The sequence below is a fragment of the Choloepus didactylus genome, chromosome X (assembly GCF_015220235.1).
Source record: "Choloepus didactylus isolate mChoDid1 chromosome X, mChoDid1.pri, whole genome shotgun sequence".
In the NCBI taxonomy this organism is placed as follows: domain Eukaryota; kingdom Metazoa; phylum Chordata; class Mammalia; order Pilosa; family Megalonychidae; genus Choloepus; species Choloepus didactylus.
The window spans coordinates 192,877,960-192,894,166 of record NC_051334.1 but is presented as its reverse complement, the minus strand read 5'-3'; the positions used below and the strand labels follow the sequence as shown (position 1 = coordinate 192,894,166).

General features: G+C 38.6%; 1 protein-coding gene across 2 annotated transcripts in view; it reads right to left on the bottom strand.

Moving 5' to 3' along the window:
- VBP1 (VHL binding protein 1) overlaps positions 1 to 15,409 on the bottom strand; it is a 33,663-nt gene extending 18,254 nt beyond the window's left edge. Inside the window, exons 1-4 of one of the 2 annotated variants that reach the window (XM_037822040.1) lie at positions 15,284 to 15,409; positions 10,704 to 10,828; positions 5,820 to 5,886; positions 4,665 to 4,763 (exon numbers count right to left, since the gene is read on the bottom strand). In XM_037822040.1, the coding sequence (XP_037677968.1) occupies positions 4,665 to 4,763; positions 5,820 to 5,886; positions 10,704 to 10,828; positions 15,284 to 15,376 (384 nt within the window). In that variant the 5' untranslated portion in view covers positions 15,377 to 15,409. Of the gene's footprint in view, positions 1 to 4,664; positions 4,764 to 5,819; positions 5,887 to 10,703; positions 10,829 to 11,701; positions 11,721 to 15,283 lie in introns of those variants that run through there. The other variant, XM_037822041.1, reaches the window with a different exon arrangement.
- Positions 15,410 to 16,207: the final 798 nt, after the last annotated feature.

Here is a 16,207-nt window from a genome sequence, read left to right as displayed (position 1 = left end):
TTTAATTCAGAGCAGTGAGACTGTTCTCAAAATGATTGTAGTGGTGAATGTATAATTCTGTGATTATACTGACAGCAACTGATCGTACACTTTGGATGGATTGTATGGTGTGTGAATAAAACTGTTAAAAATATGCCTTTGTGCACAAGTTTATATGTAGAAAGTTGTTTTCTGTAGCACTGTTCATCATACAAGAAACCTGAAAGCAACCTAAATATTCATCAATTTGGGAATATTATGACATATCCACACCACAAAATATGAATCCACTGAAAACAATAAGCAAACTCTCTGGGTCTACTCACAAGGAAAGATACAGATGATATCAAGTGGAAAGCCAGGTGCTAAACAATGCATAATATAATTCCGTTTTTATAAAATCAAACAGCAACAAGAAAATCCCCACTATATAAACACGCAGATGTGTAATAAAAATTCTGAAAATATACCCACCAAACCATCAGTAATGGCTACTTTAGAGCATGTAACTAGGATTTAGAGGGAAGGAAGGGAAAAAAGGACTTTTGCTTTTTATTCTATGTTCCTCTACATTGTTTTGATTTTTAAGAAGCCCACAGTAATAACTTTTACTATAAAAATAAAGGAATGAAACAGAAATGTCATAAGCTGCTGAAGAAGAGGAGAATTTCTTGCCACTGAAGGTATGTGAGCAAAGGCTCAAAGTTTGGGTGCTGAGACAGGATTCCTGAGCCAAAGGAAAGGTGGAGTCAATGGCCTACAAGCCCTGAGATTCCAAGCCTATAAAGTAGGATTGATTCAATTTTTCTCATTTACTTCAGTTAAACAGTGTATTTAGTCTGGGTTCCAAAGAAGATCTCTGAGAGGTGCCACATCAATATATCAGGATTAGTGTAGTCTGGGAAAACCACCTGTTTAACACTATATTGGTAAATTACAAGTTAAATTGGCTCAAGGTTAATTTTATTCAGAGCTCTTAAAGTAATAAACAGCAAACCAATAACAGAAATGATTAAAAGCAGCTGCATTTGGGGATGTGGCAAGAGACTGCTGCTGGAGGGAATACAGGATCTGTAGGATGGCAAGAGTGGAAACAGGGAAATCATTCCATTTCTTCAACAAATATTTACTGCATGACTGCTATGTTCCAGGCATCAGTTTATGCCTGAGAAATGAGCAGTGAGCAGTAAACAAAAAACGGCCCTACCTCCATAGGGCTTACATTCTAATGAAGGAAGTGGGGAAGACAGACAAGATACACATAAGTAAATGCACATGATGTTGGGTGATCATTAGTACTATGGAGAAAAGTAAAGCAGGACAAGAGGGAAAGGAAATGCTGGGGTGGGTGGTATTTTACAAGGATGGTCAGGAAAAATCACCGAAAAGGTAACAACTGAACAGAGACCAGAAGGGAATGAAGAAGTGTGTCCTACAAACATCTGGGGAAGTACATTTCAAGCAGAGGCAAGATCAAGAAAAAAGGCTCTGAGATGGGACTATTCCCAGCATGTTCCAGGTCCATCCAGAATTCCAGCATAGTCAAGTAAGGAAGAGACCAGCTGAGGATTAGGGCAGAGAACTCTTAGGGCTTTGTCAGCCATTAAAAAAACTTGGACTTTTCCTCACAATGAAATGAGAAGCCCCTTGAAGGTTTTGGGCCAAAGAAGTGGTGTGACCTGACTAAGATTTTTAAAAGATCACACTGCCTGCTATGCTGGAAAGGATGCAGCAGGGCAAGGGCAGAAGCAGGAAAACAAGTTATTCCCGATAAGAGACGATGGTAGCTTGGACCCGGATAGTAGTGGCCAAGGAATGAGAAAATGATAAATACTGAAATCAGACAGAGGAGATCCAAAACATGCAGATTTATCATTCCCAAAGACAATAAAAGAAATGGAACAAAAATATACTCAAAGATATGACAGAAATAATCTTTCCTGAAATACCTGAATTTGTGAATCAAAAGGTCACACCTGCTGTCACCATGTTGGTGGCTCCCGCAGCCGAAGCTGGAACATGCATGACCTAGCCCAGGGCCTGCAGCCACCACCGCCGCTGCCTCCAGGTGGTGTCTGGAAACTAGACCATGTGCTTGAGTACAAGTTTTTCCTTTTTCTGCAGCTCCATACCCTCAGCAAAGCTCACCACACCCTTGTTTTGAGAACTTTACTAAGTCAGCCTAATAGCAGTCTGCAGGTAGGCCTTTGGAACCCACTGGACCAGATAATATCTGAGGTCCCCTTCAGCTCTAACACCCTAATTTCCCTAGAATAGAAACTTATCCTGAAAGAGGTTATGATGTCAATCCGCCAGTTGTGGAGTTGTTCTTTACCCGTAAGGGGGTTGTGCATATTGCTGAATAGTTCCTCAGTCTCAGCTCTGTGGCCCTGCCTTGCATGGTGACTGGGCTGTTCTAGAAGATTCAGTGAGCTCACCAAGCCTGGATCTGGCTTGTTTAAATGCCTCAAGGAAAGCCTCTGCTGAGCATGACCATGGATGTGGGGCAGGGGCCACCACCGGGCTCTGGGCCATGTGTGGCTGCCCCCAGATGAGGAGGGCAGCTGCCTGTGGTTTGCTCTTTCCAACCTCTTTAGCAAGCCGCTGTCAACAGACTGCAGACACTGGTTTATGCTGAGGCTTTTTATTTTGACTAAACCTTTTATTTTAACTAAATTACCCCATGGATTTTCTAGCTGGCGTTCCACTACTGAGTCATGCCAGATGTGTTTTAAGAATCTTATATTAATGATTTTTAGAGTTCTGGGTAAGAGTCTCCTCAAATACTTTTGGCCTGCCTAATTTATACCTCTTCTTTCTTGTATATTAAAATATGATTTAATATAATTACACAAGCAATACAAATTTATAAATAAATTGAAGGTACAAATAAACAAAAGGAAGAAAATCTTATTATCTTTTGAGATTTTTTAACATTTTGGAGTATTCTAGTCTTTTTCATATATACTATATGTACTTAAATTTTAAGTAGAGATTGTACTGTGTATACACTCAGTATTCTTTTTTTCTCAGTTTATATCAGGAAAATTTCTCATAGGCTTAAATGTTGATCTATAATATGATTTTTAAATAATGCCTAGTATTTAATTGTGTTGATATACCAAAATTTATTGAACCAATTCCTATTGTTGGAATTTTAGGTTGTGTTACATTTTTTTGTTTTAAATAATTCTGCAATGATTATTTTTGCTTGAAAATTGTCGTGTGGATCTCTATTTCTTTAGGGTAAATTTCTGGAAGTGGCATTATTGAACCTTTTGTATGCATTGCTAAATTACTCTTTAGATAGATTGTATCAATTTATACTACCTTCAGAATGCTTATTTTGCCACATTTCTGCCAATACTGGGGATTATAATTTTTTGGAAACCTCTGTCAATTTGATAAGCCGAAATGGTTTCTCATTATTTTAATTTGTATTTCTCTAATTTCTTTATGTATTAATTGTCCATTCGTTTTTCTTCTTTTTAAAATTACCTGTTCTTTATTTTGCTCATTTTTCTAAAAGGTTGCTCACCTTTTACTTATTGCTTTGTAAGGGCTTTTTATATATTAATAAAGATATTAATAATAGTCACTATCATGTTGCAAAAAAATGGTCACACCACTTCTAGAAAAAAATTAATATAGAAAATCGATCAACACTGAGACGTATTCTGGTACAGCTTCTAAACTTTAAAGGATTTAAAAAAAGGACTAGTGATCAACACTGAATCTTTTTAAAATATAAAACTAAGACTAAACTAGTGTGGGAATGATGGTTGTGGAATAAAATGTAAAAGTTATACAACCTCTGATAATAATACAACTACCAAAAATCAGGAGGTAGAACTATGGGATACTGAAACAAGTTTCCATGTGCTAATCTGCTTATCTTTCATAGTTTATCCAAAAGCCATAAGATTTTTCCTGCAATCAGCTGACACGGGAGGGGAAAGAAAAAAACCAACCTGGTTCCCAGATGGGCTGGCTTGAAATGTTGCTCAGAGACTAAAAACACTGGAGCTCTACTCGGGGGCAATCCTAGAGCAGCAAGGGGAAATCCTATCAATGAGGAGAGCTGCGAGCAGTATACCTGGCTTACTACTTTGTATGGAAAACTTGCCTGAGGTAACAAGATAGATGGACAGCTAGGTGAATATCATGAACAGCTTGGCTGGTTGGTCAGCGGACTGAGAGGCAAGATAGGAAAATCATAGACAAGAAGGTCTGCGAAATAATCTAAAACTGAAATATATGGTTTTAAAAGAATGAACTCTGACTTCAAGTTTTTTTTCCCATTAACTTTATAGGACTCTCTAGAACTAAAACTCTTATGGGGAAGAAACATTTATCTGAAGCTTTTAGCAATATATTCTATTTTGCTTCTCTTTTCCTTCTTGTTACAGTCAAGAGAGGTAAGATTATATCTGGAGGGGCAAGTAGGGTTTTGGCCAGTTTTGTTTTGATTGGGAGAGACTTGAATGTGTTTTCGCAGTAATCTTCAACACGCTCCTAATTCCAATCAGTTTCCAATATGAACCTTTTGAACTCTGCCCCTTCATTCCTTCAACAATCTAAGGGAAATGCGTACTTTACATATATTGAACAATACCATTTTGCTGGGAAAACACACCAGTTTACAAATGTCAGCTAAGAAAGCTATGGCTATTACATTTACTTACCCCCAACCACAGACACACTTTATCAGTAGGAGGAACTGAAGCTTTGCAGTATAGGTTATCTGCCAGTAAGAATCTGGTCTCCAATGAATTGGTGGATTCCTTCAAAAAAAAAATTACAGGACCATAAATGGGCCAGTTTGATATCAAGGTTCTCAAGGAAATATCTCAGAGCTGAACATAAAATGTTTGAAACATTATCATCATGCAGACTAAGTGTAAATGGTAAAGAAATGAAGGTCAGATGGGCATGGACTCTGGCTTGGCAACTTACTAACTATGTAAACTTGGTATATCACTTAACCTCTGTGTGTCTCAGGCTCCTCATCTGAAAAACAGGGATAATGACAGCTCCTACACCACGGAGGGATGTGGTAAGCACACACACATACTTAAAACAGCACCTGGCACAGAGTAAGCACTATACAAGAGTTATCTATTATTGTTACTTTATCAATGCTACATGCTCAATCAGTTTTCTGAAGCTTCTTACAAAGTTCACCACATAAAATAATGTACTGGAAATGTAGTTATTCAACCAGGTAAGGAACAAATTGAAAATATATATAACCAACATGTAAAATACAATATGATTATGAAACTCGATCTTTACACCCTGCTTTTATGCAATGAGTACTAGATTAACAATCTCAAATCCAGTCTGCCTGTAACTAGCTAGGTGATATGGTCAAGTATAACTTCTCTGGAACTGTTTCTTCCAGAAAACAAGTATGAAAGGAGAACATGAAACATAAATTCCAAGATTCTTTCCAGTTCTGATTCTTTGACTCGCTCCCTATTCTTAAGAACAATAACTACAACCAAAAAAAAAAAAAAACTTAGATGCTGCTACCTCAAAGTAACACATCTTAGTATTACACCTAAAACAATTTCAAATTGCATTTAATTTTGGTAAACATTATATATAAGTAAAGTAATCCATAAAGGATGGGCCCTAGAATTAAACCTGACTTTTGGGGAAAAGTCACAAAACCACATTTATTACTGAAGCACACCATCTGTGTAAAGTTAGTAATTTGCTCAAGAAGGCAGACTGGATCCTACAGCACAAATCAAATACTGTGGCCAGTCAAGGAAGAGGAGTCCCTGGCTAAGTCCCCTAAGTTCATTCCTATTTACAAACAAAAATGCACTTACTTTTTTCTTCTGCATGTATTTCAGAATTTCTAGAGTCTGCTTAATTTCAGGAATCTGACCTTTTAGCCTGTGAACAAGAAAAAGGTTAACTTAGTATTTTGCAATCCCAGGACTCAGTCTTACTACTACTAGCTTTGCATTTTCTATTCACACATTCTTGAGGATTACTTTTAAATTTCAAACATTTAAGGTGCAATAGCAAATCTTTAAGGATTGCCTATTTTGTACAAAGCCCTGTTCTTTATGTCAAATATCCTGTCATTATTTAACATTTCTAGAGCAGCAACCTTCAAACCATATTCCACAGAGCTGGTTCCATAGGTTCTACATTTGCTATAAATTGCATTTTAAATAGATTAATTTTTAAATTAACTTTAAAAATAGCATGCCTTCAAAGATTGTATTCTAAATGTTAAACTACCAGAAACCACCAACAACTAGCAATGCCGCATATATCTGCTCTTGGTGAGTACACTCAGTACACATATATGTACACGCAGTTAGGTGAATGCTGAGCCAAGGGCAATGACATCTGCTCAGTGCCTGCACTTGTCAAACTGCAATCAATGTACAATATCAACTGAATGCCTAACATACCACGTTATAATACAGTATACTTTATGATTATTTTAAACTTTGGATACTTTTTCCTTAATTTTTATACTGATAAATGCTACTTTCATTTCAAATTAGGTAACAATTACTTTTTTTTTATTCATTTTATTGAGATATATTCACATACCATGCAGTCATACAAAACAAATCGTACATTTGATTGTTCACAGTACCATTACGTAGTTGTACATTCAGGTAACAATTACTTTTAAAATTATAAATGGATCACTGGTTTCAAAACAGGAAATTTAAGAAAATGATGTTTGGCATGATGAGACTGAGCAGACTTAACAGGTAAGTTGTAATTATAGCAAAACTACTAGCAACTGACTCCCTCAATGACAAGAACAAAGGAAATAAAAACAATATGCTGACAGCATTCAAAGTCCCTTAAGGAAAGGAAAGAATAAGACATTTTTTTTTTGTCACTGGGTTCAACTTTTCTTCATGGTGATTAGATGCTGACCAAGACTTGTGCCCTGCATGGAGAAAAATGCAAAATAGTTCTCAGGTTCCTGTCAAATTACAATGTTATTTGTAACAAAAAAAGAGTAAGGACATAAAAACAAAGCTTTGGAAGTGTTGTCAACAAAAATGGCCAATTGGGAACTCAGGGTGGGGAGGTGGCAGGCTATCTCTACAGAGAAAAACTGAAAACTTGACAAAAACACTCAGAACCAAGTTGATCAGAACTCAAAAGACAAAGATTTACAGCAACCAAGCAAACACTGAATAAAGAAAAAGGCAACGTACAGGTCTGAGTCCACAGTTCTACACCATTTGATACAAATCAAAACAACTTTCTCAAACAACACCTCTTACCCTTTATTCCACCTTTATTGCTCCCACACTCACTTGAGCTTCTATCATTTAAGACACCATCTCAAATATCAGCTTCTCATCTGTTTTGTTCATTGCTATATTCCCAGAGCCCAGAATAGTGCCTGACATATAATAGGTACTCAATAAACACTTGTTGAACTGATGAATAAACTCTAATACATCAAATTCTAACCACAATATTCCACCTTTTCAGTTCTCTAACTCCTATGAGTATAGAAGTCTCTACACTTTTTTGATCTTCCACTCTGACCAAGACTAACTAGTTGTTCTCCAGTTTTCCTTTATCTATTGGACTCACAGCCAGACAACATTTCCCAGCCTCCCCTTTTGTTGGGAATGGGCTTATGACTGTGTTCTAGCCAATGGAATGTGGAAGTGATACAGCCACTTCCTGACCTGGCCTGTAAAAGCCTAATCTTCCACACTCTTCCTTCCCTTGACAAATGGATGCATTACAGAGGCAGTAGATGGAGGGAGCCAGGGTCTCTGAATGTCTGCATGGAATAGAGCCTTGCTCTACTCAGCTGACTTACACTGGGCCATGACTTGAGGAAGAAATGAACCTTTATTTTGTGTTTTGGGTTTTTTTAAAGGTGACTTAGAAACAGCAGGAAAGCTTTGTAGCATTTTTAACTTGTCCTTGCTCCAACCCTCCCTGGCTCAGTGATGGTCTTGAAATTGGCAGCCCACATTCCCAGTGTGCAACCCTGTCCCTCATTCCAGAGGGAGGAGAGACTTTGTTCGCAAATTAGCGTGTATGGCTGTTCTAATTGGTCTGGGTAGCTACCTGAGGAACAAGTGACACAAGACACATTTCTCTGTTCTATTTTGCCTAATTTGGAACTCTATCAATTCTATCACAGAAATGCAAATCAAAACCACCATGGATACTACCTCACACCCACTTGGATACTTACAATAATTTTTTTAAAAAACACAAAAATAACAAGTGTTGGTGAGGATGTGAAGTAAATGGAACTCTTGTACATTGCTAGTGAGAATGTATAATGGTGGAGCTGCTGTGGAAAAGTTGGTGTTTCCTCAAAACGTTAAAGAATCACCATATGACCTGGCAATTCCACTCCTAGGTATATACCCAAAAGAAATAAAAACAAGAGTTCAAGCAAAAACTTGTGCACCAATGTTCATAGCAGCATTATTCACAATAGCCAAAAGCTGGAAACAACCCAAGTGTCCATCAACAAATGAATGGATAGACAGAATGTGGTATATCCATACCCTGCAATATTATTAGGCCATAAAAAGCAATGCAGTACTGATACACACTATTATGTGGATGAACCTTGAAACATTTATGCTAAGCGAAAGAAGCTAGACACAAAAAGGCAAATATTGTATGAAATATTGTATGAAATACCACTTATATGAAATATCCAGAACAGGTACATGTTGAGGTACAGAAAGTAGATCAGTGGTGGTTTCCAGGGACTGAGGGAAAGGAGAAACAGGGAAGATGGTTTAATATCCAGAATATATAAGGAACTCCTACAATTCAACAAAAAGACAAATTACCCAACTAAAATATGGGCAAAGAACTTGAATAGACATATCTTCAAAGAAGATATTCAAATGGCCAATAGGCACATTAAAAGATGCTCAACATCATTGATCATCAGGAAAATTGAAATTAAAACCACAATGAGATACCACTATACACCCACTAAGATGGCTATTATTAAAAAAACAGACAAATGTTGGTGAGGATGTGGAGAAATTAGAACCTTTATACATTGTTGATGGGATTGTAAAATGGTGCAGCAACAGTGGAAATCAGTTTGGCAGTTCTTCGGAAAACTGAACATAGAATTACCGTATGACACAACAATCCCACTTGTTGGTATATACTCCCAAAGAATTGAAAGCAGGGACTTGAACAGGTATTTGTACACCAATGTTCATAGCAGCATTACTCACAATACCTAAAAGATGGAAGAAACCCAAGGGTCCATCAACAGACGAACAGATAAACAAAATATGATATGTACACACAATGGAGTAACTCAGTAATGAAAAGGAATGAAGTTTTCATATACACTACAACATGACCGCTGAGGCAAGGGAGAAGTTTTAGTAATGTATGTTAGCGATGGTAGCACAATTTTGTGAATGTAATCAATACTTCTGAATTGTACATTTGAAAGTAGTTAAAATGGGAAATTTCTGAGTTGTATATATGTTACTATGATACAAATAAGAAACCTCAATATGACAGTCACCTCCAACACTCCCAGAACCCCTTACTCTGCTCAATTTCTTATCTCCATAGCACTTATCACCTTCTAACCTACTATGTAATTTATTTATGTTATCTCACTAGAATGTCAGCTCCATAAGGGCAGAAATTCTTACGTTTTATTCACTGATATATACTAAGTCTACCTAATTAGGAAGGCTACAGATATACACTGCATTTTTTACCCTTGACATTCAGGGTTATTGCATATATAAGACTGGAGTGAATATCCTACTCTACCACACTATCAGAGCTAGCAATATAAACTTTGATGCACAAATTTTCCCCTCTCCCCTACATCATCAATTTTTCCCTCTACTCGAGTACTCCCACCAGCATTCCAATATGCTGTTATTTCTACCATCTTAAAAAAAAATCCTCAACTTTACATCCCTCTTTAGATACCATCCCGTTCCCCATTCCTTTTAAAGTGAAACTCCTCAAAACAGTTGTCTATACTCAATGTCTCTACAGTCCCTCCCTCATCCTCTTAAATCTATACCAATTAGCCTTTAACCCCACCTTGCCACAGAAAATGCTCATGTGTCATTGTCGTCAATGACCTCTTTGTTGCCAAATCCAGTGGGCAACTCCAAAACTTTTCAACTTTCACTTTACTCATCTTCTCAGCAGCATGACACTCCCTCATCATCAAACTAGAGGCTATAGAGAAAAGAAAATGAGGAACGTAAGCATAGAGGTCACTGAGACCAAAAGGATCCAGAACAGGGGACTGAAAAGGAGCCACCAGTGAAATAGGAAGAAAACCAGCAGAGTGTGGGCTCACAGAAGCAATTCTACTCAAGAGAAATGAAAACATATGTCCACACAAAGACTAAAAGTCAAAAAATGGAAACAACCCAAATGTCCACCAACAGGCAAACAGATAAACAAATTGTACAATGGAACATGACTCAGCACAAAATAGGAACTAACTACTAAGTATAAGAAGGGCTGACCAGAAAGGAACTTCCTGGGTAAGGGAAATGTCCTACACACTGGTTAATGTACACTGGGCAATGATTACAGAAATGGATATATTTGCCAAAATTCATCAAACTGAACACTCAAGATCTGGACATTTCACTGTATGTAAATTATGCCTCAACTAAAATAAAGTTCAAGCATCTAAAATTTAAAAAAAAAAAAACCTCAGAAATTTTTAAACTTACCTCCTTTTCTTTTGAGCAAGGTTGAGTTCCATAAACTTGTACTTCTGGTACTGTTCATCCAGCTTCTTTAGTACTGTATCTGCAGTCTCATTCCCAGGTTGTTTCATGAAAGAATCTACATCTTCCTTTAATATCAAAAGTAATACATTACTTGCAGTAGCCTTGATTCTCAATGATGATTGTTTAACTATATAGCTTTTATCGTGGGACCATGTGATTGTGAAAACCGTGTGACTGACAATCCCTGGATCCAGTGCATGGGTATATGAGTAATAAAATAAAGTCAAAAATAAATAAATAAATAATAGGGGGGAGGATAAGAGGTATGGAATGCTTTGGGTGTTCTTTTTTATTTTTACTCTATCTTTATTTTCTTGAAGTAATGAAAATGTTCAAAAATTGTGGTGGTGAATGCACAACTACATGATGATACTGTGAATTGCTGATTGTACACTTTGGATGGATTATATGGTGTGTTACTAGAGCTCAATAAAACTGCATTTTAAAAAAAGTAATACATTACAAATTTTAGAATTCATGCACTAATTTGATTTGACTGCTTTATTTTTTTTTTTTTTTTTTTTTTTTTTACAAAACAAATTGTACTTTCGATTGTTTACAGTACCATTACATAGTTGTACATTCATCACCTAAATCAATCCCTGACACCTTCATTAGCACACACACAAAAATAACAAGAATAATAATTAGAGTGAAAAAGAGCAATTGAAGTAAAAAAGAACACTGGGTACCTTTGTCTGTTTGTTTCCTTCCCCTACTTTTCTACACATCCATCCATAAACTAGACAAAGTGGTGTTTGGTCCTTATGGCTTTCCCAATCCCATTGTCACCCCTCATAAGCTACATTTTTATACAACTGTCTTCGAGATTCATGGGTTCTGGGTTGTAGTTTGATAGTTTCAGGTATCCACCACCAGCTACCCCAATTCTTTAGAACCTAAAAAGGGTTGTCTAAAGTGTGCATAAGAGTGCCCACCAGAGTGACCTCTCGGCTCCTTTTGGAATCTCTCTGCCACTGAAGCTTATTTCATTTCCTTTCACATCCCCCTTTTGGTCAAGAGGATGTTCTCCGTCCCACGGTGCCAGGTCTACATTCCTCCCTGGGAGTCATATTCCACGTTGCCAGGGAGATTCACTTCCCTGGGTGTCTGGTCCCACGTAGGGGGGAGGTGACTGCTTTATTTTTAAAAATTGATAGAAAAAAGCTTGAGTTTCTATTTCTCCAAAGGCTTGATTTTAACTAAATATGTAGCTGTAAAAAGTTAGAAACAATTTCAGAAAATGAACATAAATTATATGGCTAATTTATTCTTCCTTCTTCTTCTATTTTTAGTTATATTATAAATAGGGAAAGAAAGATGACCTTGCCTGCTTTATGCATTCCCCCATGTGGCTCTAGTATTAAATATGAGAATTAACAACAATCGAACACCTTGCCTATTGTGTCCTAGTCAAAAAAAAAATGACTGAACAGGTTGTATGTTGAAATTATCAATCCTTATTACTCATTTTTAATGCAACAAGTTCTGCCATAGAAATCTGCTACTATGTTTTGAAGTTCCCAAGGCAAGCCACAAAAGCCTCCTTGAATATTAAGCAGTTGAAATTAAGTAAACATAAAAAACAAAACTATCTCCTTTAACAGGAATAATTAAGCAAAAGAAGAGCAATAAAACAGATTAGCAATATTTTTAATGTATACTAAATGCTGGTCCTTGAAGAAAATATAATTATTCAGATAAGGATCAGGAACTAGATAAAAATACATAGAAGCTTGACAAAGATTCTAAAAAAGTCTTAAAAGAACTATTTCTTCCTTATAAGTAATTTAAATTTAATTATCTTACGGCTTCTGGGATCACCACATCATTATTCTTATCCATGCTTATTAGCTACAAGGAAAAGTTTAGCTGAAACAAGGAATGATGAAAAAGGAAGAGAAACATAGTCAAGGAGTAAACATCAAGCTAGGGAGAAATAGAAACAAACTGAAAAAATTAGGCTGAGAGTGAATAGATGAGCTTGGCGTGTAAAATGGAGTTCATACCATCTTCCTAGAAGGGTTGCTGCATGAAATAGAAAAAAAATTAAAGTTTCTCGCACATGGTATATATGATTAGGAGCTTAGAAAGTAGTAAGGAGAATTAACCACAGCAGCATAGGATTTTTGTTTATGAGACAGGGCTGCTCCGTTTGAATACTAGCATTACCACTTATTAGCTGTGTTGACCAAAGGGAAGTTATTTAACTTCTCTTTGCCTCAATTTCTTCATCTGTAAAATGAAATAAAAGTACCTTTTCTTTATAGAGGATTAAATGACTTAACATGTTTAAAATGCTTAGAAGAGTACATGGCACCTACTAAGTGCTCAATATTGACAAGGTATGTAACACAAATTGCTGTGATAATACAAATCAAAGTGTCAAGAACTCTGTCTTGGGGTAGGAGTGAGGAAAAACTACAGAAGAGTAGTATCTGAAATAGATGTTGAAAGATGAAGAGTTCATGAGATGAACAAGGGGAAAGGGACATTTCAAGCAGAAAGAGAAAGAAAACAAATTATTGCACCAGTGGGAGTGGGGACAAGGGCAAGGTCTGACTTCTAACCACTATAGTACACTGCCTCCTATCTTAGAAACTAACATCTCTTAAGCTGAAAGCACACCCTGTTTCTCATGACACCTCTGTGTAAGTACTGTTATTCCTATTTCAGTTGAGGAAACTGAGGTTCAAAGTGGTAAAATAATATGCTCAAGACTAAGGAGCAACTGGAAATTAGAGAAAAGATTCAAACCTAGGTCTATTTAGAAGCCAATGTTCTTTCCACAACACCATGCTATTCTCATTAGTTTGGGAACATAAAAATGATTATGTAAACTTTGGATTGCTTATTTATATCATGTTGGTAGAAATTTTAAGGTCCAGGAAAAAAATCCCATATAATTTTAGGGGAAAAAAGCATTTTAAGGTAAGACATTATAAACCCCTCAGAGAAAGTTATCCCCCTGAATTAGATTTCAGAAGCTATTTCTAGGTGAACACCATGAATGTAATATTTAAGGCCCTATGAAAAATAATTCAACACCTATTTATGAGCTTATGCTGTGGCAGGCACTGTGCTAGGATCAGGAGAAAAAGCACTGAAAAACAGAACTACCTCGGTTTCCTGCCAGTAGCAGAAAATGACAGGTAAGTAAAGGCTCAAGAGTCTCACAGACTGCCCAAGTTCAAACCCTGGTTACCTCACTTACACCCTGTGTAAGTGTGACCTGGGGCAAGTTACTCAAACTCAAAGGCTCTGTGCCTCAGTTTCACCATCTGCCAAATGGGAATCCTAACAGTACCCATCTTCTACCGTTTTGTAAACTCCTTAGGAAAGTTTCTTGCACGCAGTAATCAAATTTATCTTTTGGGAGATAACTGCAAAGAAATAAATGGCACAGCTCAGGGACAAAACACAAAATAACTAAAGAAAATAGTTATGAAATTGTTTCAGCAAATTCAAAAATAAAATATAATGTGGGTATAAAGGTGGTCTAAATAAAAGAAATGGGTCTTTTGAAGAATGTGAGACAAGATTAGCAAAAGGCCCAGATAAGGCAATATAGATACAAACAAAACGGTCTAGAAAATTCCATTAAGACTTTTATAGTAGCTAAGCCAGAACTAAATGGGGAAACACAGATGCTGCTGGCCGGAATGCCCAGTTAGAAGTTTTGTCTCATTATTCAAATAGTTTTCAAATACTATTTCTGAAATAACGTGTTGGAGGTGCAGGGTGGAGAGCGCACACTTGCTTCTCTGTTTGGGTTGGTCTCCCACTTGTGTGAGGCCTCCAAATTGTGTTCCCCTGCCTCCTCTCTCAACTCCACACAATTCATTCTCCACTAAGTCGTGGCTTTAACTGTGAAACCTTTTAATGACAGCCCATCGACTGCTGGACAAAGTCTCAATTCCTTAGTCGGACACACAAGGACTTCACAATTTCACCCTCTCCTACCTTCCCATCAGTCTCTTCTTCCATTCCCAAGACACAGCAAACCACTGCATTCCTTCAACAGGCTATTTCCATATATTCGTAACCTAAACGCCAGCAGTTCTGCCTACTTCTCCTTTGGTTTCTAATTATCGTCCAGTTATCTGTGTCTCCCACGTCTAAACTGGGTCGTGAGCTCGCTGCCGCCTCCCCTTTTCCAGGTTCCGGAAGGCTGCAGGGGAGGAAACCCGGCGGCGGCGTGGCAGTCCCCCCGGTCGCCCGGCCCCGGCGCCCCGTCCTCACTTCTCCCAGCACGTCCGCCCACGCTCCCCAGTTCTCTGACCCCGCGCTCCCGAGTCTCCTTCTCTTCTCGGGTCTCGTTTCCTTCGGATGGGCCCCAGCAGAACTCAGCCCGTCCAGATGAGGGAAGCAGAGCGGGCCGCCCCCTCTCTAGACCTTTACCTCGGCTCCTTCACCCAACGGTCAAGGCCAGGGTGGGGGTGGGGGCGGGGGCGGGGGCCGTGAAGTACGGTTCAGTCCACGGCCTGGGCCAAGAAGCCAAGGATCAGCGTGCCTCTTACCACAAACACGGCTTCGGGAATCCCCAGGTGGAGTCGCCGCCCGTTCCCTGCAGCCATTTCTCCAAATCCACAAGCGTCCTTAGCGGCCGCCATCTTGGGGGAGTGAGCTCTCAGCGAACAAACTCCCCAGGCGCCAGCCACTGGGGGACTCGCAATTGGCTCGTAATCACTTGCGGGCCCGCCCCTCACTGGTGTAATCGTCCATTCATTGGCGAGCAGGAAGGAGCCGCCCTTTCCCCTTCGTAGACTCACCCAACCTGTGGGAGCTGATTGGCTCCTAGCAGGTGAGTGAGAAGCGTGGAAGGGCCAACCGAGAAGGCGGCCCAAGTCGGAATACCGGGAAAAGAGCCTGGGGATTTTGTGGACGGGCCTAGGAATCAGATACCATGGTAGCCGGACCCCACCCCCACCCTAGAACAGGCAGCACCCTCCTGAAGGACTTCCGGAACCATCCCATCACTGTCTTGTACGCCATCGAACCTGAAAACCCTTTTGCCTTTCCGGTCTGACCATTCCAGAGAACCTCCTGCCCCTTGAAGGGGACTTTGTGTCTGTTTCAAAGTGGAGCCACTGGTCAGATTATAATCAATAAGTTTCTCGTTGCACCAGCTTTCCTGAAAGCCACCTTTGATCACAATCTTGTCATCCAGCTCAACGTTTTCAAAACTTCATAGGCTAGTATAAACCTCGGCTTCTAGGTCCACAGACTTTCCCAATATCGTCTTCAGTAAAACCCTTTGAAAGCAAGAGCTTCATACAGACCCAAGGAGTTATTCTTTGGTCTCTTTTCTAACGTCTAACCACCGTGCTTGTTCCTGCTTTTGTTTTCACTGAAGTGCTTCCCATAGGGCCCTTCATCCACTCACCCAAAGCCAGGTCCTCTATGAATAAGAGATAATGTCAGTTCTGCCAAAGAAAAGAGTG